Source organism: Cetorhinus maximus, chromosome 16, assembly GCF_964194155.1.
Source record: "Cetorhinus maximus chromosome 16, sCetMax3.hap1.1, whole genome shotgun sequence".
Taxonomy (NCBI): domain Eukaryota; kingdom Metazoa; phylum Chordata; class Chondrichthyes; order Lamniformes; family Cetorhinidae; genus Cetorhinus; species Cetorhinus maximus.
The window spans coordinates 41,450,236-41,477,169 of record NC_135894.1 but is presented as its reverse complement, the minus strand read 5'-3'; the positions used below and the strand labels follow the sequence as shown (position 1 = coordinate 41,477,169).

The following is a 26,934-nucleotide window of genomic DNA, read 5'->3' as shown; positions in this document are numbered from 1 at the left end:
GTGGTTATGCAATTTAAATTTAGCGCAAACTTGAAATGTAACCAGCATAGTTTCGAGCATTTTGGTGCCATTTCCCAATTGCATCCAAAGTTGAAACCCTTCGAGTTTCCCAACTGCAAATGCTTGACAACAATTTGAACTTCTCATCTTCAAATTTCTGCCCAGCCTTGCCTCATCTCTGATAGCATTATATTTCTCCTCTATCCTAACTGCACCCGTCAGTCCTCTGACTCTGCCTTTTTGTATGTATCTTAGCCCCACTCCTTGGAATTCCCTCCCTCCTCCCCCTCTACCTTTTTCATTTCTTTCCTTTAAAAAAAACTTTATCAAAACTCATCTTTTGTCGAACCTTTTGGTCACCTCTGCCAAATTTTCTTCCAATGGCTTTGCATTTGTGTCCTTATGTTTCCATTTGTGGAGTACTTTGGGGGTGTTTGTTAATGTCAGAAGTGTTATATAAATGCAGGCTGCTGGATATCTGCTACATATGAGTCTAATCCCCTAATTTATCTAAATTGGCACATAGCCTATGGATTTCATCTAAATTATTAACTCCTGTGCATGTCATTAGCAAAATTACGAATAGTTCAATTAATGTACTACAAATTATTCATGAAAATAATTAACATACTTAATGATTAACATAAGTTCAACATGCTCCTGGTCTGAGGCTGTTCTAGGATAGAGGCAAAACAAGCCTTTCAGGCGAACTCTCTCCTTTTCTGGTTTGGGTCAGCTGAAGATCCAGTGGTGGTGTGTGCTTACAAGCTTTGTTTATTTTACAGCATTGCTGACCAAAATTAGGACTGCCTCAATAACAGCAATACTGCAAGTTAAATGTAGTGTTAGAATTATTTCAATTTGAATTATCAACCGTGTTGCTTCTAAACTCTATTTCTTTGTACAGGGTTATTGTTACATCTTTCACTCCATGTCCCAAGGTGACATTAGAGTCTGGTGAAAGCAGCTGAATTGAACATATGTTCCCTTTTCTAAAGACTGAAGAGGAAGTGTAACTTTAGCAGTAGACTTCCTCAGAGGATTTGTGTAATCAATTTGTTTTGAAAAGAACCCATAGTAACACTTGTTTCAAATTCTCATTGTTGCATAATCTGTAAATGGTCCTTCATGCATCTTTATGCATTCTGAACATAAGGGAGTAATTTGTGATATTTATGATCCCACTAGCTGTTAGCTCCAATTTTCATCCAAAACTACAACAGCACCAAAGCCTAGGATTTTGTATGCTGCAACAAGAATTTGACATTGCTCAATGTTTAGATGGTATCAGATATGTTTGTCGGAGCAATGTAAATTGAATAATTCTCGGTCACTGATTCACATAAAATCCACGGTTTATCATTTATTTAACGGTTGTAAGTTAGTGATTTTCTGTATCACATTTGCAACTGACAAATGTAGCAACTTTTGTTGGGGGTGGTGGGGACAGAGATGACAAATCTTTCTTAGGTGTTCCTGAATTTTTATGCCTTTAAACTTGTACCGTTACACATCAAATCACTTAATCCAAATTAAAGAGTTTTAAAAATGACTTTACATTTTTGTTTCGTTTGTAGCCAATCCCTTTCACTTTGGATAGTATTTCAAATTCTATCCACTCGCTGTTCTCTGAAGAAACACCAGTGATTCTACAATTGACCCCCAGTGAGGAGGTGAGTTGGGAGGATATGAAAAAAATTAGAAGCGGTTAGCATATTGCAACTTTAACTGAGAATTTACAGATGACACAACATCCATGTAAAATATTTGCATATTCTACTTTGAGATGGTGCAGTAAATATGATAAAAATTCCAGTACGGCATGTGTTCCAGCTGCTTTTTGTTTTGCTTTTCCATCTTTTTCTGCTATGCCAACAATAAATACTGGGTTACGGTTCTATGGGCATTGACTGTTCTCTGGTACTTCAATACTCACCAGGCATATCAGTTTGTTTCAATCTTGTCAGCTATCACAGCTGAGTATGATCTCATCCAGCGTTCACACACATGCACTTCTAGCAAGGGTCGTTGAATAATGATCAGGAATAAGAACCAAGGTTGATTTCAGTATTTCTTCTTTGCCATTGCAGGACACAAAGGGTCAGCACAAATAGTAATTGAACTCTAGGAGCTTGACATTTTTGAGAAACTGAATAATAACAAGATTGATTTGTGAATTTTCTTTTAGAGACTATACATGGTGGGAAAGGCAAACACCATTTTTGAGGATCTTCCTGTGACATTACGACAGATGCGTAACCGTTTGTTCCAGGATGACTCTGTTCTGAGCTTCCTTCCTCATAATTCTCTGAATAAAAATAACGAGGTAAGAGGAAGTAGGGGATTTCACTTGCAGGGACTTTTGTCTCATGTGCCAGTAATCTGACAAGACAATACCCTAACTGTAGGGCAATTCTAGCTGGACAAATAGCGGAATTCTTACCAATTTTTCAACTGCTTACTGTTTATCTCTCTGCAGCCCTGTGCCATTTTAGCTAGATAAGCCTCAGCAATATTCGTGTACATCCTGGAGAGTGCATCTCTAAAACTTGGCCCTCTATACCGAAGCTCCTTGAATTTGGGCGAGTGAGCTGTGCCATTTTATGGAGATGGTATGCAGCCAATGAAAATTGCTACATTTGTGGATTTCTTCATGGCTTGGCTCATAGACTCTTAAAACATGGTGATGAATTTAAATGTCAGAAGCACAACTAACCAAAGATTATCCATATGCAAAACTTTAATAGGAACTTGTAGTGGCACTCCATACAATACTTCTTACACAACATATAAATAACTAATCTATGTTTTCTAAGATTTGACCTATTTTTTTGTTGGTGGGGGGTTGGTTTCAAACAATTGGCTGGAGTTTTTCTTTGTGAAACACTGATCAACCTGTGAGTGACATCTCTTCCTGAAGAGGATAGTCAGTATAAATTATTAACTGTTTTAGTCTATATTAAAGACCTGAATCTTTATGTATGCCTGAACTGAACTAAGCAAAACAGGTGCAAAAGCTTATGGTCAAATAACTAGTGGGTTCATTTCATTGACTGCAGTTTCCAGGTAAACCTCAATGTTCTTTCACCCCTTCCTATACACCCAAAAAGAGAATCCATGCTAAATTTGTTGCACCAGTTTAATTTAGCTTTTCTGCCTCTGCTCAGTACTCCTTCATATTAAATGTCATGCTTTATGTACCAAAGAATGTTCACTAACTGGTATTCTTGGAGGAAGAGGGTGGCATTTTTAAAAATTACATTATATATATCAGAAATGAAATACATTCCAAATCCAAGCCCTCTTTTTATTCATCTTGAGCTCGACTGAGGTCTACCTCTTAAGTTACACTTTGAGTGGATTGGGGGAAAGAAGTAGACAATTTGGGACATATTAAGTGACGATCTGAAATCATCCCTGTTCCTATTCCAAGAGCAATAATGGGTGAGATTTCTTTGGAATGTCATTCTCAACATGAAGGTAAACTATTGGTGAAACTGATATTGACTTGTCATAATGTACCTGTCAATCAAGCATTTGAAACTTGCTCTCTAAGCATGATAAGCACCTGAAAATAATTCTTGAAGCTTAGATTCAGCAATGATTAAATTGCCTCAGATAGCAAGTGTGTTATCTTGCTATAATACCACACACTTGTGGATATAACACAAGCAGAAAAACCTTATTGTATGTAGATTACTTGTATGTTAATGTTTATTGCAAGTTTCTAGGATATTTGTTAAAAAGTTTCCCTAAACTATAATTATACCATTCTTGTAAATTGATTTTTTGTAAGGATTCTAAGGTTATTTTTTTCTTTATTAGGTTGATCTTCTGTTTCTTTCAGAATTGCAAGTTCTTCATGATATTTCTGCATTGGTAAGTTGGAAATAACTTGTCAGTGCATTTAAATGGCTCTTTCATACAGTTTATAACTTCCTTTTTTCCTCCTCAAAACTTTTGCTTCATACTGAATCTTTTAACTGTTGTCACTAGTACCACTTTATAAACTGAAAAGTCTATTTACGTGTGAAAGATGAGTGTGACACTTGTGAATACTGTGCTAAGCATTGTTGGGTGGGCAATATACTTCATAGCAATTTTGCTGATTGTAAATAACAGGAAGTTTTGACTTGAGCACACCATCTGGTTGTGAAGTTAGCCTTGTTTCCTGCAGTGTTAAGCTAGTACATACATTTTCAGTTTTGTTCTGACAACTTGTATTTACAGGTAGCATGTCTCTAGCAGTGACTTCTTTTCCTGTCCCTGCATGGTCACCACCATAGTAATCTATTCTTGAACTTTTGTTTTTTCTTATCTGCATCTGACCCTTGGTGACATGCTAATGATGCCCAAGTCTACCACTGCACTAATGCTGACAATCACTTATGTTACTAGATTGATGCTAAGTTGTGAAATGAGTAAAATTTGCTCCAACTGAACATAGGATCATAGGACTTAGGAGCAGGAGTAGGTTATACGGCCCTTTGAGTCTGCTCCACCATTCAATAAGACTGGTTGTGGTCTCAACCCCACTTTCCTGTCTGTCCCCCATAACCCTTGACTCCCTTGTCTATTAAAAATCTATCTAACTCTGCCTTGAAAAAACTCCATAATCCAGCCTTCACTGCTTTCTGGGGAAGAGAATTCCACAGACTAACATCCCTCAGAGAGAAAATTTCTCCTCATCTCTGTCCTAAAAGACCAACCTCATATACTTAAACTTTGTACCCTAGTTCTAGTCTCCCTGACAAGAGAAAACATCCTCTCAGTATCCATCCTCTCAAGTCCCCTAAGAATCTTATGTTTCAGCAACATCACCTCTCCTCTTTCTAAACTCCAATGGGTTTAGGCCCAACCTGTTCAACCTTTCTTAACAAGATAGATAAATTCAGGCAAAAATAAGCAGTGCAGGTGAAACACTTATCTCTGCATAGCGAGAAAAGCCAATAGAGACAGAATTGGAATGGGGTTGGCGGGTGGAAAAGGTTGAGCCAGGGTGAAGCTAGCCCATTGCATTTCAGGTGTGCTGGCGCCTGTGATGTCCCCAAATGTGGGACACTCAACTGCAACATTTGTGGCAGTGGGCACTGCATTCACACTCTCCCTTGATTACAAATCAAAAAGAATTTCATCATTTGTGTCATCTCCTGTAGAATTTGTGGAATGTCCACGAGATGGCTTTTTGGAACAGCTTGTGGTGGAGCCCACTAGGGAACAAGCATTTCTAGATTTAGTGATGTGTAATGAGGCAGATTTGATAAGGGAGCTTAAGGTGAAGGAACCCTTAGGAGGAAGTGACCATAATATGATAGAATTTACCCTGCAATTTGAGAGGAAAAAGCTGGAATCAGATGTAACGGTATTACAGTTGAATAAAGGCAACTACAGAGGCATGAGGGAGGAGCTGGCCAGAATTGACTGGGAGATGAGCTTAGCAGGAAAGACAGTGGAACAGCAATGGCAGGAGTTTCTGGAAGTAATTTGGGAGACACAGCAAAAATTCATCCCTAGGAAGAAGAAGCATACTAAAGGGAGGATGAGGCAACCATGGCTGACAAGGGAAGTCAGGGACAGCATAAAAGCTAAAGAGAAAGCATACAATGTGGCGAAGAGCAGTGGGAAACCAGGGGATTGGGAAGCCTACAAAGATCAACAGAGGACAACTAAAAAAGAAATAAGGAGGGAGAAGATTAAATATGAGGGTAAACTAGCCAGTAATATAAAAGAAGATTGCAAGAGTTTTTTTAGATATATAAAGGATAAGAGAGAGGCAAAAGTGGACATTGGGCCGCTGGAAAATGACGCTGGAGAAGTAGTAGTGGGGAACAAAGAAATGGCGGAGGAACTGAATAGGTACTTTGCATCAGTCTTCACAGTGGAAGACACGAGTGACATCCCCAAAGTTCAAGAGAGTCGGGGGGCAGAGGTGAGTATGGTGGCCATTACCAAGGAGAAGGTGCTAGGAAAACTGAAAGGTCTGAAGGTGGATAAATCACCTGGACCAGATGGATTACACCCCAGAGTTCTGAAGGAGATAGCTGAAGAGATAGTGGAGGCGTTAGTGGTGATCTTTCAGGAATCATTAGAGTCAGGGAGGGTCCCAGAGGACCGGAAAATCGCTAATATAACCCCCCTGTTTAAGAAGGGGGTGAGGCAAAAGACGGGAAATTACAGGCCGATTAGCCTGACCTCGGTTGTTGGTAAGATTTTAGAGTCCATTATTAAGCATGAGATTTCAGAATACTTGGAAGTGCATGGTAAAATCGGACAAAGTCAGCATGGTTTCATCAAGGGGAGGTCATGCCTGACAAATCTGTTAGAATTCTTTGAGGAGGTAACGAGTAGGTTAGACAAAGGAGAGCCAATTGATGTTATCTACTTGGACTTCCAGAAGGCCTTTGACAAGGTGCCGCACAGGAGGCTGCTCAGTAAGATAAGAGCCCATGGTGTTAGAGGCAAGGTACTAGCATGGATAGAAGATTGGCTGTCTGGCAGGAGGCAGAGAGTAGGGATAAGGGGGTCCTTCTCAGGATGGTGGCCGGTGACTAGTGGAGTTTCGCAGGGGTCAGTGTTGGGACCACAACTTTTCACTTTATACATTAATGATCTAGATGAAGGAACTGAGGGCATCCTGGCTAAGTTTGCAGATGATACAAAGATAGGTGGAGGGACAGGTAGTATTGAGGAGGTGGGGAGGCTGCAGAAGGATTTGGACAGGTTAGGAGAATGGGCAAAGAAATGGCAGATGGAATACAACGTGGGGAAGTGTGTGGTCATGCACTTTGGTAGGAAGAATAGAGGCATGGACTATTTTCTAAATGGGGAGAGAATTCAGAAATCTGGAGTGCAAAGGGACTTGGGAGTCCTAGTCCAGGATTCTCTTAAGGTTAACTTGCAGGTTGAGTCGGTAGTTAGGAAGGCAAATGCAATGTTGGCATTTATTTCGAGAGGACTAGAATATAAAAGCCGGGATGTGCTGCTGAGGCTTTATAAGGCTCTGGTCAGACCACATTTAGAATATTGTGAGCAATTTTGGGCCCTGTATCTCAGGAAGGATGTGCTAGCCCTGGAGAGGGTCCAGAGGAGGTTCACAAGAATGATCCCAGGAATGAAAGGCTTAATATATGAGGAACGTTTGAGGACTCTGGGTCTATACTCGATGGAGTTTAGAAGGGTGAGGGGGGATCTGATTGAAACTTACAGAATACTGAAAGGCCTGGATAGAGTGGACGTGGGGAAGATGTTTCCATTAGTAGGAGAGACTAGGACCCGAGGGCACAGCCTCAGAGTAAAGGGAAGACCTTTTAGAACAGAGATGAGGAGAAACTTCTTTAGCCAGGGAATGGTGAATCTATGGAATTCATTGCCACAGAAGGCTGTGGAGGCCAGGTCATTGAGTGTATTTAAGACCAAGATAGATAGGTTCTTGATTGGTAAGGGGATCAAAGGTTACGGGGAGAAGGCGGGAGAATGGGGTTGAGAAGCTTATCAGCCATGATTGAATGGTGGAGCAGACTCGATGGGCCGACTGGCCTAATTTCTGCTCCTATGTCTTATGGTCTTATTTGTAGTCCACCATCTTTCCAAAAAATGCCTTTGCCCTACTAACATCAACCTGCATCTATTGGACCATCACCTTGGTAAAATATGCTCTTTGAATCTGTGCGCAACTTGCTTGACTGCTAGTGCAAAGAGTTGTCCACGACCCAATGTTGCAGACTGGCACCTTCAAAGGTCCAGGACTAAGTAAGGAAGACCAGATCAATGAATTTCAACTTCTGCCATAAATGTGCTTTCTTTTCACTGCCAGCCATTTGCTCAGGCTGAATCATGCCAAATAAAAACTTGATGTTCTGATCAACACAAGTTCAAGTTTCAAATCCCATACCCTACCAATCACCTTACTTTCACCTCTGCAACATTACCCACCTCCACTTCATCTCAATTTCTTCAATGTCCTGCTTCCATAAACTCTAATTCATTCAAAACTCAGACAGTATCCAGTCCTGTGTTCATTTCCAGTTTTCCATCACAACAACTTTCATTTATGTCACATATTTAACATAGTAAAACCACCCAAGGTGCTTCACAGGAGCGTTATCAAACAAAATTTAACACTGAGTCACGTGAAATACGAGGACAGGTGATTTAAAGTTTGGTCAAAGGAGTATTTTGAAGGAGGACAATGAGCCGGTGAGATTTGGAGAAGGAATTCCAGAGCTTTGGGCCTAAAACTGTTGAAACTGCATGGTTTCAGATCCATGTTGATCTAAACCAGCTCTTTTAACCTACAGTTGAACTTAAAATCCTTGGTACCCTTATTAAATTGCTTTTTCACACTCGAGTCAAATCACTTCCACTTCTTTGAACTGTTGAGCTCAAAAACCTTTCCAGGTTCTTCAATTGATTCATTAGCATATCCCAAATGATTGTCTTTCTTTTTAAAATAAAGATGAATTTTGATATCCTAAACTGCAAGCAAGAGAATCTTTTGCAGTTTTGTACCCCTTCCATAATCCTAAGCCAACTGGCCTCTGTGAAGTTCCTCTTTAACCCCATCTTTGTAGTTAGGGACTCTAGAGCTTGCTCTGCAAACACCACAGCTTTGCCATCTCCTTACCTCTTAAAATTTGTGTTTCTGACCATGTTTTTAAGTGACCTCTCCTAACTCTTTTTTAATTTTCCTTCTAAAGTGCTATGGCCTTTTTTTTCCTATGTTAAAATATCCTATATGCATTCAAGTTTATCTTTTGACAGGAAAGCTAAACACTTTTTTTTCAGTGTTTTAACTTAAATAACCTTATTCTTTGGGTTGACCAAAAAGGGATGCAGTTGTTTGATTTTGGTGTTGCAAGATTTTTGCCAAAAAATCCTTCATCCCCAAGTATGTTGGATGTTAAAACATTGAGTGACACAAATGTCAATCCAGCTGATTTTGAAATCTTGTTCTCTGAAAATAAATATTGATTTACTCAGCTTTTCAAAGATATTTTGCATATTACAATTTGCATCTTATTAAAAGAGAAATACCTGGTTATCTGCTAATGACTTAATTGGGAAACCTGGCTGCGAAGAGTTTGAACGCAATAGTGTAAAAGGAGAGGAGAAAGAACATAATTTGTGGGGCTGGGTAAATAGTTTACTGACCAATTGTGTGTCAGTTCATCTGCTAAGCTCTATGTAATTTAGTGACTTCTCTTAGCCAGTTTCTTCAATATACAACTCAGAATAGCAAGGAATTAAACAAATGGTGATACTCGATGCATTCACTTTCAAGCTTGAGTTGTGGCTAACTTGTTGGCATGAAACAAGGTTAAATTTGGATGCCATAAATTGTTAGAAAAGAAGGAAAGTTACATTGATGCAGAGACTGGAACTTTGCAACTGTTAAAAAGGGGAATCTCAAACAAAATGTTTGAACAATATAAACAAGTTATCCAGTTCAAAAGTAAAATTGTTGCAGTTAAAAGTTAGGTTTTTTTGTAATTTTACTGTGATTTATATATTGCTGCATTTGTGCTTTTTTTGGTTCATTCTTGAGGTGTGAACATTGTTGGCAACGCCTACATTTATTGCCCATCCCTAATTCCCCTTGTGCTGGTGAGCTGCCTTCTTGAACTGCAGCAGTCCACCTAGCCTAGCTACACCCTCAGTGCTGTTTAAAAAGGAGATATACACCATTCATAGAAGAATATATGTATGTATTGAACATTTGATATTTGTACATACTAGCATAATATACTTCAGTATTAGTATTTTTCGGACAGTGGCCATATGATGGGTGCGGTTGATAAATCCTTGTCAACTTCAGAACTAAGAAGTGTAACCCTTAGTCCATGAATACTTGAAGGAAAATGGTTTTAAAATAATGAAAAGCTCTAATAGGTAGGTGTTGAATGAATTACAGTTAATAGGTAAAATAAGTGTCAGGCTATCTTTACATTGCAAAGTTTCCCAGCATCCATCCCTTAATAAAAATAAGTTCTCTTTACATCAAAATGTGAGAGCCCATACCTTCCCCTCATCAATAAATTGGTGAAGTTGCTTTATATTAAAGTTGCATGCCATTTGCTCCCTGCAAAGATGGTGTGCTTTATACAAAGGAATCTCTGGATGGATCCACAGCCTACTGCACATTGTGCTGTTGATGAGTACCTGTTGAACAGGAATCAAGATCTGATGGGTTTATGATCATCATTCTGATAGCTATTGAAAGAAGAAAGAATACACATATTTTTCAGTACCTCTGTTGTGTCACTCTGTTATTTGGCACCAACAATGCAAAGTATCTTGTTTACAAAAGCTTAAATTTATAAAATGTCCTTAACATAGAGAAGTGACCCAATGTACTTAAGACAAAGAGAGTTTGATTAGAATGGGCTGAAAGGTCAGCCAAATAAGTGGGTTTTAAGGAAAGGCTTATAGTAGGAAAGGGAAGGTAGAGAAGTGCAGGAGCTTAGGGAGGTGATTCTAAAGTGGCACTTTTTTGGCTGAAGGCATGTCTGCCAGAGGTGAGAAGGGAGATGATGGAAAAGAAGCTGGAGTTAGGAACAAACAGCTACTTTAACGTAAGAAAATGTCCCAAGGTGCTTCACAGATGCATTATAAAATAAAATATGATATTAAACTACATAAGGAATGATGTGGTAAGATGACCAAAAGCTTAGTCAAACAGGTAGATTTTAAGCAGTGTCTTTAACGACATAAGTGAGGTGGAGAGGGGTTGAGAGGGAATTAAGAGCTTTAGGTCTTGACACCTGAAAGCACAATTGCCAATAGTGGAACAATTTTTAAAATTAGGGATGCTTAAGAGGGCAGAATTGGAAGAGTGCAGCTATCTGAGGATTGGAAGGCTGGAAGAAATTAGAGAGGGAGGGGCAACACCATGGAGGGATTTGAAAATCAGTGTGAATACTTGAAAAAAGATATGTTTCTCGACCGCAAAACCGTGCAGGCCAGTAATCACAGGGATAATGGGTGAATGGAGCTTTGTGCGAGTTAGGACATGGTCAGGAGAGTTATGGATGACTTCAAGTTTTGGATGGTGGAGAGTGAAAGACTGGTCAGCATTGTGTTGGACTAGTTAAGTTTGGAGGTAAGCAAGGCATGGATGAATGTTGTGGCAGTAGATGAGCTAAGAGCATAAGAAATAGGAGCAGAAGTAGACTAAATAGCCCCTTGAGCCTGCTCTGCCATTCATACAATCATCTGGTCTTCTGCCTCAACACCTCTTTCCTGCCAGCACCCCATATCTCTTAATTCCCTGAGAGACCAAAGATCTGTCCGCCTCGGCCTTAAATATATTCAAAGATGGAGATCCACAACCCTATGGGATAGAGAATTCCAAAGATTCATAACCTTCTGAGTGAAGACATTTCTCCTCTGTCCTAAATGATCAGATCCTTGTCCTGAAACTCTTCTCTTGTGTTTTAGATTCCCCAACCAGCCAAGCCCCTTCAGAATTTTGTACCTTTCAATGAAATCACCTCTTGTTTTTCTTGAGTCCAGAGTGTATAGCCCCAATTTACTCAGCTTCTCATCATAGGACAGTCCTTAATCCCAGGAACCAATCGAGTGAACCACTACTGGCCGAGTCCTAAAGGACATAGCTACTAGACTGGGTCTGTGGCAAGTGCTGAGGAAACCAGCAAGAGGGAAAAACCTACTTGACCTCATCCTCACCAATCTACAGATGTATCTGTCCATGACAGTGTTGATAGGAGTGACCACCGAACAGTCCTTGTGGAGACAAAGTCCAATCTTCACGTTGAGGTTCCCCTCCATCGTTTTATATGGCACTGCCACTATGCTAAATGCTAAACAGATCTAGCAACTCAAAAGTGGACATTTATAAGGTGCTATGGGCAATCAACAGCAGGAGAATTGTATACAACCACAATCTGTAACCTCATGGCCTGGCATATGCCCCATTCTACCAAGCCAGGGGATAAATCGTGGTTCAATAAAGAGTGCAGGAGGGCATTGCAGCAGCACCAGACATCCCTAAAAATTAGTTGTCAACCTGATGAAGCTACAACTCCGGACTGCTCGCGTGCCAAACAGCAAAAGCAGCATGCGATAGACAGAGCTAAGCGATCCCACAACCAACAGATCAGATCTAAGCTCTGCAGTAGTGCCACATCTAGTTGTGAATGGTGGTGGATAGTTAAACTTCAAATAACCCCATCCTCAAATGATGGGGGAGGACAGCACATCAGTGCAAAAGGTAAGGTTGAAGCATTTGCAACAATCTTCAGCCAGAAGTGCCTTGTGGATGATCCATCTTGGGTTACTCCCGAGGTTCCCAGCATCACAGATATGAGTCTTCAGCCAATTCGATTCACTCCACGTGATATCAAGAAACAGCTGAAGGCACTGGATACTGTAAAGGCTATGGGTCCTGACAACATTCCATCAATAGTAATGTAGTCTTGTGCTCCAGCACTAATCGTGCCCTTAGCCAAGCTGTTCCAGTATGGCAACAACACTCACATCTACCCAGCAATGTGGAAAACTGCCCAGGTATGTCCTGTCCACAAAAAGCAGGACAAATCCCACCCAGCCACTTACCACCCCTATCAGTCTACTCTCGATCATTGCAAAGTGATGGGAGGGGTCATCAACAGTACTTTAAAGCAGCACTTACTCAGCAATAACCTGCTCACTGGTGCTCAGTTTGGGTTCCACCAGGGCCACTCAGCTCCTGACCTCATTACAGCCTTAGTCCAATCATGGACAAAAGAGCTGAACTCGATGTGAGGTAAGCATGACTGCCCTTGACATCAAGGCAGCATTTGACCGAGTGTGGCATCAAGGAACCCCAGCAAAACATTGGAAATCAGGGGAAAACTCTCCGCTGGTTGGAGTCGCACCTAGCACAAAGGAAGATGGTTGTAGTTGTTGGGGATCAATCATCTCAGTCCCGGGACATCACTGCAGGAGTCCCTCAGGGTAGTGTCCTAGGCCCAACCATCTTCAGCTGCTTCATCAATGGCCTTCCCTCCATCATAAAGTCAGAGGTTGGGATGTTCATGGATGATTGCACAACGTTCACCATTCTTGACTTCTCAGAAACTGAAGTGGTCTGTCCCATATGCAGCAACACCTGGACAACATTCCTGATAAGTGGCAAGTAACATTTGTGCCACACAAGTGCCAGGCAATGACCATCTCCAACAAGAGAGAATCTAGCCATCGCCTATGACATTCAATGCCATTACCACTGCTGAATTCCCCCACTGGGAACCTCCTGGGGGGTTACCATTGACCAGAATCTGAACTGGACCAGCCATATTAAAAACTGTGGCTACATGAGCAGGTCAGAGGCTGGGAATTCAATGTAGAGTAACTCATCTGTCTCCCTAATGCCAGTCCACCGTCTACAAAGGACTAGTCAGGAATGTGATGGAATACTCTTCACTTGCCTGGATGAGTGCAGCTCCAGCAACACTCAAACTCGACACTGTTCAGGACAAAGCAGCCCACTTGATTGGCACTCCATCCACCTCCAACATCCACTCCCTCCACCACTAACACTAGCAGCAGTGAGTACCATTTACAAGATGCACTACAGCACCTTCCAAACCCACAACCTCTACCACCTAGAAAGACAAGGACAGCAGATAGATGGGAACACCACTACCTGGAAGTTTCCCGACAAGCCACACAGCACCCTGACTTGGAAATATATCGTTACTCTTTTACCGTCACTGGGTCAAAATCATGGAACTCCCTCCCAGGCGGCACTATGGGTGTACCTACATGGATTGCAGCGTTTAAAGAAGGCAGCTCACCTTCTCGAGCCCAACTCGGGATGGGCAATAAAAGTGTTGGCCTCGTCAGTGATGCCCATGCCCTGAAAGAAAAAAATCTGGTGAACCTTCACCATACCGTCTCCAAGGCAAGCATATCCTTCCTTCGATATGGAGCTGAGACGGGGGCAGAGTTGGGTGAGCTATGGAGGTAGAAATAGGTGCTGTGATAATACAACAACAACCACTTGTACAAATATATCACTTTTTACCTAATTACATCTCAATGTTATAAAACAAGATTGATACCAAACCACTTTCAGTAATGTTAGGGCAGCTGGCAAAAGTTTGGTTCATTTTAATGTCTGCCTTAAAGGAGGAAAGCAATGTAGAGAGATGGAGAGTTTTAGCGACAAAACTCCACAGCTTAGGGCTGTGGCAGCTGAAGGCATGGCAACCAATGATTGAGCAATTAAAATTGGAGATATTCACAAAGCAGGAATATGAGGAGTGTACGTATCTGTTGTGGAACTGTAAGGAGATTACAGAAGTAGGGATGGGTGATGCTATTGTTAGATTTTCAAACAAGGATGAGAATTTTAAATTTGAGGCACTACTTAACCAGGAGCCAATGTAGGTCAGTGATGGAGAGTTGATAGGTGAATGGGACTTGCCGCAAGTAAGGACACGGGCAGCGGTTTTGCAGGACCTCAGGTTTACAGAGGGTACAAATTTGGAGCAGGAGTAGGTCACTTGGCTCCTCGAGCCTGCTCCACCATTCATTAAGATCAAGGCTGATCTGATTGTAACCTCAACCCCACATTCCTGCATACCCCCAATAACCTTTCACCCTTTTGTTAATCAAGAATCTATCTTGCTCTGTCTTAAAAATATTCAAAGACTCTGCTTTCACTGACTTTTGAGGAAGAGAATTCGAGACACTCGACCCTCTGAGAGAAAAAATTTCTCTTCGTCTCTGTCTTAAATGAGCGACCCCTTATTTTTAAATAGTGACCCCCTAGTCCTAGATTCTCCCACAAAAGGAAACACCCTCTCCACATCCACCCTGTCAAGATCCCTTGGGATCTTAAAGGTTTCAATCAAGTCACCTCTTACTCTTCTAAATTCCAACAGATACAAGCCTAACCTGTCCAACCTTTCCTCATAAGACAACCTGCCCATTCCTGGTATTAGTCTAGTAAACCTGCTCTGAACTGCTTCTAACACATTTATATATTTCCCTAAAGAAGGAGTCCAGTATTCCAGATGTGGTCTCACCAATGCCCTGTATAACTGAAGCGTAAGCTCCCTACTTTTGTAATCAATTCCCCTCACAATAAATGATAATATTCTATTAGCTTTCCTAATTACTTGCAGTACCTGCATACTAGCCTTTTGTAATTAATGCACTAGGACACCCAAATCCTCTGCATCTCAGAGCTCTGCAATCTCTCACGATTTAGATAATATGCTTTTTTATTCTTCATGCTAAAATGGACAAGTTCACATTTGCCCACATTCTTAATTTGCCAGATCTTTGCCCACTCACTTAGCCTACCTTTGTCCCTTTGTAGCCTCCTTATGTCCTCTTTGCAACTTATTTTCCTACCTATCTTTTGTGTTGTCAGCAAATTTAGCAACCATACCTTCATCAAAGTCATTTATATAAATTGTAAAATGCTAAGGTCCCAGCACTGATCCTTGTGGCACACACTTGTCACATCCTGCCAACCAGAAAAAGACCAGTTTATGCCAACTCTCTGCTTCCTGTTAGCTAGCCAATCTTCTATCCATGGCAATATGTTACCCCTACAACATGGGCTTTTATTTTCTGCTTAACCTTTTGATGAGGTACCTTATCAAATGCCTCTGGAAATCTAAGTACAGTACATCCATAGGTTCTCCTTTATCAAAATCACATGTGACTCCTTCAGAGAACTCCAATAAATTGGTTAAACATGGGGCTGCATCTTCTGGGCAGGGCCCGTCTGCATACGCGTAAAATGACGCGGGGTGACGGGCAGGCATCCCAACGTCTCCCCGTGTCATTGAGACTTTCAGGTCAGCGCGCGCAGAGCCGAGTCAGCTGCACGCCCACCGACCTGTCAGTGGCCGCTTAAGGCCATTAATAAAGTAATTGAGGTAATCAACGGACCTGCCCGTCCAACCTTAAGGTTGGCGGGCAGGCTGGGAGCCCAGGCAGTCTTCTGAAAAAACATGAAACCTCATCCACGAGCGGGATGAGGTTTCATGGGGGTATTAAAATTTTTCTGAAATGTCTAAATAAAAGAAATTGACATGTCCCAGCTCACGTGACAGTGGCACATCAGTGGACATGTCAGCATTTTTTTTCCACATCTTTAATCAAACTTTCAAATTTAAGCCGATCTCCCTGAGGCAGCACGAAAGAGCACACCCCAGGCTCAGGGAATCCCCCCACCCTCCCGCCCGCACAGGGAGCGCATAACGCTTCCTGGCGGATGTCATGCTGGACAGGCCTTAATTGGCCCGCCCACATAAAATGGTGGCACGCCCCCGACCAGGGGCACCGATCGGGAACCCACCCGCTCCTGCACAACCCCCACAACGGGTGGAAGATCCTGCCCATGATTTCCCTTTCACAAAACCACGTTGACTCTGCCTGATTACCATGAACTTTTCTAAGTGCCTTGCTATAACATCTTTAATAATAGCTTCTAACATTTTCCCAATGACACATGTTAGGCTAACTGGCCTAGACTGTGGGAGGCCAGCAAGAGTGCATTCCAAGTGCATTGGAATAGTCGTGCCTAGAGGTAACAAAGGCTTGGATGAGGATTTCAGCAATCGCTGAGCTGAGGCAGAGAGAATGTTAATATCAGCTAATGTGGGGGCCAAGAAGGAATGTTTGGAGGTCTGTAGTTCAGTGGGAGTAGGGTCATGAGAGCAGAAGGTGGGTCTCATGGACAAGATGGAGATGACATGAGGGGAGATGGAAAAATTAGAGAAAGGTGTGGGTATGGACTTGCATGTGGGTGGGGCTTGCGCAGTAACTGTACGTTTGTGGGTGATGTCACCAAGAGGCATGATGTAGAGGAGAGACTAATTGTGAATCCCTGTGGAAGCCCATTTGACTCTGTCAATTAGAAAGAGGCCATTGCTGAAGATGCTTTGGTTATAAGATCAGTAAGAGTGGAATCAAACAGCCCCATAGAATTGGATAATGGAGGAGGATAGCGTGGTTAATTGTGTTTAAGGGCTACAGAGAGGGAAGAGGAGGTATTGTGCATCATTGCCATAGGCAAAATGTTTTTTGTGCCTAGTTTGCGCCATTTTGCTGAGGCACTGTGATGGACAGAAACCTGATTTAGAGACATTCAAATGGAGTATTGAGATATGGTCAAGGATCTGGGAGGCAACATGATCAAAGAGGTTGGAAATGTAGTGGTTGTTAGCTGGACAGAGGAGGAGGTTTTTTTGTTGAAGATTGGAAAGATGGCAGCCTTGAAAAAGAGGACAGTTTGACAGAAACATTTATAATATCACCTTGCTTGGCAGTCGGAGGTCTTGTGGTGCAGTGGTAGCATCCCTACCTCTGGGCCAGAAGCTCCAGGTTCAAGTCCCACATCAGGACTTGATGGCCACGGATTGTATGTCCATAACATGGCCAAACAAGTCTACTATCAGCCTGTAAATCCTTCCAATACGCCTGATGGCAGGCAAAAAAAAGCAGCCATACTGCAGAAGGCAACAGCAAACCAAATGCAGTACTTTGCCAATTATGGACAATCCAATGGAAGTTCATGGTTGCTAATGCCCTTTTCGGGTATGGTACCTGAAGGAGGAGGAGAAGTATGGCAGCCAGAAAAGGATGAACTTAGAATTCATTTCAACAATGAATAAAGATTGTGGTTTCAAGGGTGATCTTGGTAATATTATTTACCTGTCATGGTCATGAATGTCAATTGGTAGTTATTCTCCAGAGATGTGCTCCCTTCCAGAACAGTAGGGAGACAGTGAACAGAGGACAAGCTCTGAATTTAAAACGATCTTCTTTGATCAGTAGCATTGGGAACTTGGCAACTTGCTTGTTGAGAAGTTAATGTTGGGAGATTTGAAAGTGTAAGTATCCCACCAGTATTTCGAGTCTAATACTCTCTCTAGTGGTACAATTCAAAAGTGGATTTTCTTTAAAAATTGCTGTTAAATTCCTGTACAATATAAAGCATGTGTGAACATCCAACATACTTTGAGGACCCTCTATTATGTTTTGGCTACAATAAAAAGTTAATGTGACTTCAATGGGCAATTTAAAAAAAAAAAGTAACCTTGGATATAAAATATTCCCACAGCTATTCAGGCACAAACATTTGGCAAAAGACCGTTCACCTGACCTTTATTCACTGGAGCTGGCAGGTCTGGAAGAGATTATAAAACGTTATGGGCAGGAGTCCCAGCAGTTTCGTGATGCTGCCCAAATCCTTGCTTCAGTCATCCAGAAGGTAAAATAACATCACTTGGGTTTACATTTCACACTCTAATCTTTACCCTGCTACTCTACAGATTTCTTCTGGCCACCAAGTTGATTTTTCAACTTTTACCAAGCTAGAGGTTAAGAATATTTTCAAGATTTTTTTACTCAGTACAATCTTGTTCCCACAGACATGGTATTTGCTTCTATTGCTTCCCAACCTGTGCTCATAAGTAGAGTATTTTTGGAAGAAAAGTTTTCAACATTATACCAACATTGTATCTGGGGTTAATCTGATATCAAGTGCAATATCTCACAGGTTGTACGTGTTCAAAATCATTATTGCTTTGGACAAAACTAACAAAACATAATCATTTTGATGTCAATATAACCTGCCAATGGATCCTGGTCCAAATCTGCTATGTATGTTCCATACAGCACATGGTTTTTCACCCATTATAGCTGAAGATTAGGTAAAATGAGATGGGATCAAGTAGATTTTGGTTCATTTGTTCATGCCAATTATATGCATAAAAATTTAAGATTATTCTCAAACTGATTTTGTTTTTGAGGAGGGGCATGATGCTAGCTTTTGAATGGGACAATGTCTGAGGGAACCACATTAGCTTGCATGGGGACCAGAAAGGGATGAATTTGGAATTAATTTCAACTGTATGTGAACATGGCATTTTAATTGTCTTGACTATTATTTATCTGTCATGAGCATGAACACTAAATGCTGAAATCATAATCTGAATTCTGCAAAGGGACGTAAAACAGGTTAGATTTTTACATATGTAAATGAGGGCCCCAATGTCTGTTTTAGGTGGCTGTTGAGGATGCTTGAGAAAAAGTAGGTTGGATGTCTTTCAAGCATTCTTGGGGCACAGGATATTGGCCCTTGTTGCACCCATAAAATACATGCAGTAAAGTTCAATTTCTACTACTCCCTTGTTAAGATAGTTAGCAGTTCAATATGCTTGACTATAAATGCCTTGGGTGGTAACAATTCTTTTGAAAGAGTGTTTAAAATCAGTGGATGTTGTCATTAATTGAAAAACAGCTAATCCTCATGTTTAGTAATGATAAATGTAACTCCATCCTGTTGGGAGTTGATACAGCATTGGAGAAATGATCAGTTTTAATACGTATTTTGCAAACACTTGAATCTAAGCTGATTCTACAAAAATAATTACAATGAAGGAAATGCTAAATTCAGCACTTTTTTTAAAAGTACCCAGAAATAAAGTTTTAAATCTAGCCATTGTAGTTCCCAAGTTTATTATTTTAAGCTGCAATTAAAGTTGTGACTCGAGCCACTGAGTTTGGATTTACATAGTCCGTTCTGTGCAATGCGGTTTTCAAAGCAAAAATTAATAATCAAGCAATTACAAAAAAAATTTCAATGAAGCACTTACAATATAGAAATTAAATGTTTTTAAGCTGAAAGCTATTTTACATAGTTATTTTTTCTATTCCGACTTTGTTATAACATTAGGAATTGACATTTAATTACTATCATGTAAAATGATTGGAATATGTGCTATTTATGCTCACAAAAGCCATACATCTTTGCCACTTTCCAATAGTTTCAATGCTGAGTTCAAGTGCTGCTGAAATTAACTAATGGGTTTAAAATGACTATTTCCCTTCTCACCACTTTCCATTCTGTAGTAGAATGTAAATATCTTCCTCCTGCATTAATTTGGATCATATGCTAATTTACTGGGAGGAATTGAGCAATAGCCAACTTGTTGAAAACTTTCTAAAGTTTTCATGGTTGTAGAATATGGTAACCGATTTTAATTCTTGCAGTTCAGGAGCTGCAGCGCTTCACATTATCAGGAATAGAGATATTGTAGTCAATATGGACTATTTGTAATCTCTAATATTTTACATCCGTTCATGTTAATGGGAAGAAAGTCATACTGCACCTGATACTGACCTGCCACACTCATGACCTCATTCCCATTTTGCTCAAAACTCTTAAGGCAAGGACATTGTTTTAAAAGTTGCCCAAATAATTCCTGTTTTTTGTATCTAATATGCACACAATGCTTTTCAATGTTAGCATTTATAGTCTAAGAATAATAAGGTTTTTCTCTCACACAGCATTGATAGCATCAGGCTTGAGCAGATGAACAAGTGGCAGTCTCACCCTGCAATGAACCCTTTGCCCACACCATCTTCCTCAAATGCCTTTCCAGTTCAAAGGACTGAGCTTGTTTGGTTTCTCTTTTCACTATCAGATTGTAGCCAGAACATCTCCAGTAATAGCTTCTCTTCCTGCCCTCACAATGATGCCTTGGATCGTCCAAGAATCTATTCTTGGCCCTTTCCTCTTTTCTTTTCTACATATTGTGTGTTGGTGACATAATTTACAGATATGGTGTCAGCTTCCACATGTGTGCTGATGATTTATTGCCTATCCCTAATTGCTCCTGAGAATGTGGTGGTAAGCCACCTTTGTAAACTTCATAGGTATACCCCAAATGCTGTTAGGTACAGAGCTCCAAGATTTTTATACACTGCCTATTGTAAAGAAATTACAGTAGGTTTCTACATCGCAATAGTGTGTGACTTGGAGGGGAGCTTGCAAGTGGTATTCCCCATGTGCCTGCGGCTCTGGTTCTTCCAGGGGGTAGAGGTCACAAGTTTGGACAGTGCTGTTGATGAAGCCTAGACATGCAGCCTTCCTAGAACTCTCCATTCCTCCAAATGTGGCCTCTCATGCATTCTGCTTCCTTTGGTCCATCACAGCTGTCCTTTAAGCTCACCTAGGGTCTACATTCTGGAATTGCTTCCCTAATCTCCTTTGTCATCACCTCCCTCCCATTTAAGATGCTCCTTTAAAACCCAATTCATTTGTCAATTTTATGGCAATTCTTACTATTACCACCACATTTAGTTTGACAACCTTTTTTTTGAATATGCCTCTGTTAAGCACCTTAGGACATTTTTCTCTGTTAAAGCCAATATATAAATACAAGTTGAATTGAAAGTGCCCCAGCTAACTAATGTTTCATTCTATAATTTACACTTTGTACCAATCTTTTAATAGTTTTAAAATACTGAGGTTAGAACAGTTTTCGGTCATTTTGAAGGTGTTTCTTTTATCTTGTCTCTTTAAAAATCCATTAAAAAATTAAGTCTCATTGAATGGCAGGAGGTATTCGTCCTCTTATTGTAACTTGCACATAATTTGCATGACCCCACTGAATGCTTCTAATGAAATTTGTAGGAATGTGCAACTCCCAACATATGCCAAGATCTACATGAATGGAAATTTCTTTGTTTTTTTAGTTTGCAGATGAGGTGTTCTCCATTTACAGTGGAAATGCTTTGATTGAATTGTTGACGGTGAAGAATTTTGATGTCTCTCTTGTGAGGAAGACTCGGTCTATCCTAGAGTCTCCATCCATAGTAAGTATAGCATATGTTAGTCCCATAATTCAGCTCCTAGAGCCTGCTTAAATAGTTTGGTCATATAATGTGAATTAAGACAATTTATTTTTATCCCTCAACCAACAACACTGGAAACAAATTATATGGCCATTATCATATTTCTGTTTGTGGGAGCTTGCTGTGCATGAATTGGTTTCCCACATTACAACAGTGACTGCACTTCGGTAATACTACTTTGACTGTAAAGCTTTGGGACATCCTGAGGCACTATATAAATGCAAGCCCTTTGCTTTAAAGGTCAACCAATGAGGGGCAATAACTGTGGCCAGTGTTGCCCAACTCCTGAGATTTTTTTGCTTGTTTTTTGAAAAGGAAATGGAGCTCAGGAAACAATTTGCAACTTGAAAACTTATGACCAAGAGAAGTGTTCAAAATTCAGAACTGACTGAATAAGTCAAAAAGCCCTGTTACATTTCCATTTTGGGGTTTTTAAACAGGTATTTGTTTTCCCTGTGAGTAAGCTCTTTATTCAGGTAGATGGCCCTCCAGGTACAAAAAAACCTGCCCCTTGGCAGAATCCCTCTCACTCCAAATCCCCCTTGAAAGCATACAGTATATGACTGCAGACTAGTGACTAACTCATAAGGTTCTGAAACTCTTTGAAAGTGGTGATGCTAAAAATATTTGATAGAGTTGATGTAAAGATGTTTCCACTTGTGAACGAGACCAGAACTAATGGCCACAGATAGCAGTCACTGAAATCTAAATCTTGGGTGCCAGCATTGATTACGTTAAAATAAGTAACAACAGCTTATGTAGAGCCTTTAACAAGAACAAGGAGGTTATGTTGAACTTGTATAAGACACTAGTTCGGCCTCAGCTGAAGAATTGCATCTGGTTCTGGGTGCCACGTTTTAGGAAAATGTGAAGGTATTGGGGAAAGTGCAGAAAAGATTTCCTCAGGGATGAGGAACTTCAGTTCTGAAGATAAATTGGAGAAGTTGGGACTGTTTTCCTTGGAGAAGAGAAGGCTGAGAGGAGATTTGATTGAGGTATTCAAAATCGTGAGGGGTCTGGACAGAGTAGATGGGGAGAAACTGTTCCCACTTGTGAAAATGTCAAGAACCAGAGGGCACAGATTTAAAATAATTGGCAAAAGAAACAAAAGCGACATGGGAAAACCTTTTCTCTCACAGCGAGTAGTTTAGGTCTGGAATGCATTGCCTGAGAATGTGGTAGAGGCAGGTTCAATCAAGGGGGAATTGGATTGTTACCTGAAAAGGAAGAATGTGCGGGGTTATGGAGAGAAGGCAGAGAATGGCACTAGGTGAATTGCTCATTCGGAGAGCTGGCACAGGCATGATGGACTGCATGGCCTCCTGCCCTGTAACAATTTTGAGATTCACAGAACTCAGGTTAAGGAAATACAGCTGTCTTTTGTTTTTAAGGAAAGGCTAGTAGTGATCAGTCTTTCAAGAAAGGACTAAGTATAAAAACAGAAAATGCTGGAAATGCTCAACAGGTTTGGTGGCATCTGTGGAGAGAGAAATAGAGTTAAGGGTCATCAACCTGAAATGTTGACTGTTTTTCTCTAGCCACAGATGCTGCCAGACCTGCTGATTTATTTCCAGCAGTTTTCCGTTTTTATCTCAGATTTCCAGCATCTGCAGTATTTTATTTTTGACCAAGTGTAAGCATTTGCTTAAACAGACTCTTTGAAAAAAAATTTAACTGATTCTACAGGCAGCTTAAGTGTATTTTTTAAATTCACAGTAGTTACATCTTGAGGCCCTGGCTAATGAAGGACCAATAACATATTGCTAACATTTTTGTTCTCTTTATAGAGCAACCCAGGCAGTCCATATGGTTTGGCCTACCAATACAACTATAACTATGCTGTTGTGTTCAATATTGTCCTCTGGTTGATGATAGGCCTCGCTTTAGCTGTGATCATCATTGCCTACAACCTGTGGAACATGGATCCTGGTTATGACAGCATTATCTATAGAATGACTAGTCAGCGAATTAAAATGGAATAAAATGGAACGCTTGCTTCACATTAAGTCCAAAGAACCCAGCTAATGAAAATAATGTATATTTCTGAAGTTCTGGAAAAAGTTATGGTATCAAGACGACTAGAGTTTGTTCTTGCTAGGGAGTGTTCTTTCACAATGTTGATAGTGGGAGAATAATAAAATTCACTTGGTACGTAAAATTAAATATTTCCATAGTACCTTGCTAAAATACCTGTGTCTCATGGCTATTAACCCTAACTCTGGAATTGATGAGCTGATTGCCTGGTCATGGATGATTTTTTGATTTCTTATATTGTGATAGTGGTTTGAGTACAAGGAAATAACTTGTTTTTGTATTCTAGACTTGAGATAAATAGCCAAACACGAATTTACCTTTCACTAAACCATTCCATTGGATAAAAGCCTTGCAATTCCATTTCTAATATCTTTTTATTTTGCAATCAAATTTGTGTATATGTTGGTACTATTAATGCTTTTGTAAATCACCACTGTGCACAGCTTACTGTTTAATTCAGTTTGTCATTTTCATGTTATAATAGTGAAAGTATCATGGATAGACATGGCAGCTGTGATCAGAAATGCACTGCAAAAACTTATCTGACCGTAGGAAATTGATTGTGAAATTATTTGGTTTCTTTATTTTCAAAGCTAGTGAATGTGGTGTAAAATATGTAAACTGCTATGCAGACTCCTGAATAGTGGTCATGTGTTTTGTGTGGTTCAATTGTAACTGTTACAGTTATGTTTGAGATGGAGTAATTCTGGTATCTGACAAAAATAATGGTAGAAATTAGTGGTCAATCCTGCTATTTGTGAATGGCTGTGTTTTACTGATGTTCAATGCAAATGTTAATAAAGAATTAAATGTAAATATTTAATAGTTAAATTTACTGCGAAAGTAAACTTCATTGCTGTTATGGAAATCAGCAAATGTAAACTTGTAGCATACAGCCCAAGTCCCAGATATCCCATTTTGAACATTAGAAATCCATAGCAGGTACAACATGGAAACAGGCCATTTTGCTCAACTTGGGTTGACATTTTCTATAAAAGAAAATAGTTCCAATCACATTGGTCCTGTTCCCATATCTTTCCAATTTCTTTTCCTTCACCTATCTACCCAATCTAATATTGAATGTTGATGGTTTAACCACTAATTCTGGAATTGCATTCCCATCCTCATAACTCTAAATTGGTTTCTCTTGCTTTCTGTTTTTTGTTACATTGTCCTGTACTATGTTTTGATGAAAAAGAAAACAATTTATTTTTCTTGCTATTTGTATTCTCATACACTCAGATGCTGCTCAATTCCTATAGTGCAGTTCCAGTAATCTAACTGAGGCCTAATTTTGACTTTTATTTTCTACACCTCTCATCATAAAACCTAAAATTCCACAAGCTTTTTCTAAACTTGCCTATATCTTCTTGAGGTGCCGCCTTGATGTCCTATGAACCTGTACCCACAAATTCCTATGTTCTTCCACAGCATGGAGTCCACTCCCAATCAGAGTACAATTTATTTTTTTAACGAAAATTATCACCTCATATTTGCTTTGATTTCCACCCCCAATTTTTAGCCCATTCCCCATTTTATCGATATCCTTTTGACCTACTAAATAATGAACTACATGCCCTCTTTCAACATAATCTGCAAATTTTAACACCATTGAATAGAGGTTTTCCTTGAACCAATATCCATTTTGAACCGCCCTGAAAAAACTGTCTAAACTTCAGTTGAGCTGCTCTCCTAACCAATCCGGTTTGCTATCCTCCTAATTGCATACCCTTTAATCTTCTCTAATAATCTCCTGTGTTCTACTTTGTTAAAGGTTTTCTTAAATCTCATGTAGACTATATCCACTGCATTTTCCCCATCAGTCATGTCTCAAAGCATTCCGGTTTGGTGAGCATGATTTTTCCAGTTTCAAATCCATGCTGGCTACTTGTAACTTGCCCATGAGTATTGATGTTCCCTTCAAGCAACTAAGCAACCAAAATTTTCTGCACAGGCCACACACAATTTGGCCCCTTTAAGTTACCATGTGTGCATGGCTGCATAAAGAAATTAAAGGGTCTGTGCATTTAAATGAATGGGCCATACACTACAAAAAAAAATAGGGTACATTGTCAAAGCTGTATGATCATTTCATCCTTGAACTCATCACATATTCAACTAACTGTGCTGTAATTATGTAAATTTCCTCTTTTAAAAATGGGTAAGTTGGCCATTTTACTGGCCACTGACATTAAACACAACGGAGTCTTGCAATAATTTTCAGGGCCGTAACTATTTTCTTCTGCACCTTTTGAGATGCTAGGATATATCCCATTAGGCCTTGGTGCTTTATCTTCCTTTAGCTTAGTTATCTAAAATTTTCCACCACAAATTTCACACACCTTGCTCTCAAAACACTTCAGGACTCATCTCTCTAAAATCCCTCTTTTTAGTAAAAACTGATGCAGAGTACACAGCAAATACTTTTGCCAATTTTTTGATCATCTGCAAACTGAATTCTCTCTGGTTCTACCTTGCTTTCAACAATTCTAGTTTTTAAACTGGTATGTACTAGTACCTTTACTATTGATTTAATTTCCCCTCTATCAAAAAAACTCCTACAACAATCATTTTTATTCCTGCCATCTATTCTTAATTAGCACATTCTCTTAGATAATATCACCACCTTCAATACCTCTTTGTTCCTTTATCTGTGACATCTTTTGATTATCTGCTATCACTGCTTGCTTGTCCCTACAACCACCCCCCACCTCCCTAACTTCTCTCCCCCCACCTTAAACCAGCTTATATTTCACCCTTCTCCTATTTTTACTCCGTTTTTTTGAAGGGTCATGAGGACTCGAAACGTCAACTCTTCTCCACCGATGCTGCCAGACCTGCTGAGTTTTTCCAGGTAATTCTGTTTTTGTTTTGGATTTCCAGCATCCGCAGCAGTTTTTTGTTTTTATCATTTTTATTTCTACTCATCCCTATTCTGATTGTAGATTTCTTCCTGCATTTCTATCCTATAACTCCAAAGTCTGTAATACACACCCCTACATTTAGCAAGCCTTTTATAGCGCTATAAGATTGGTCTTACTGGCAACTTTGTAAATGGGGCCTGAGCCATTTGCTCACCATGCAACCTTGATGCTGAAATAGGGCACATCAAAGGCATCTTGCAGGGTTAATGGCTACCCTGATCAGGTCATTTTGCGCAGTATATCACACAAACTCATGAACATGCCTAAGGCCATCACTTTAGCCCTGAAAAGTGCCCAGTTTACCTCAGAT

General features: G+C 40.2%; 1 protein-coding gene across 1 annotated transcript in view; it reads left to right on the top strand.

Moving 5' to 3' along the window:
* Positions 1 to 24,516, top strand: part of atp6ap2 (ATPase H+ transporting accessory protein 2) — a 47,828-nt gene extending 23,312 nt beyond the window's left edge. The window contains exons 4-9 of the mRNA XM_078559743.1: positions 1,578 to 1,673; positions 2,189 to 2,326; positions 3,826 to 3,879; positions 18,086 to 18,235; positions 21,508 to 21,627; positions 23,454 to 24,516. Of these exons, the coding sequence (XP_078415869.1) occupies positions 1,578 to 1,673; positions 2,189 to 2,326; positions 3,826 to 3,879; positions 18,086 to 18,235; positions 21,508 to 21,627; positions 23,454 to 23,648 (753 nt within the window). The 3' untranslated portion in view covers positions 23,649 to 24,516. The remainder of the gene's footprint in view (positions 1 to 1,577; positions 1,674 to 2,188; positions 2,327 to 3,825; positions 3,880 to 18,085; positions 18,236 to 21,507; positions 21,628 to 23,453) is intronic.
* The last annotated feature ends 2,418 nt before the right edge of the window (positions 24,517 to 26,934 follow it).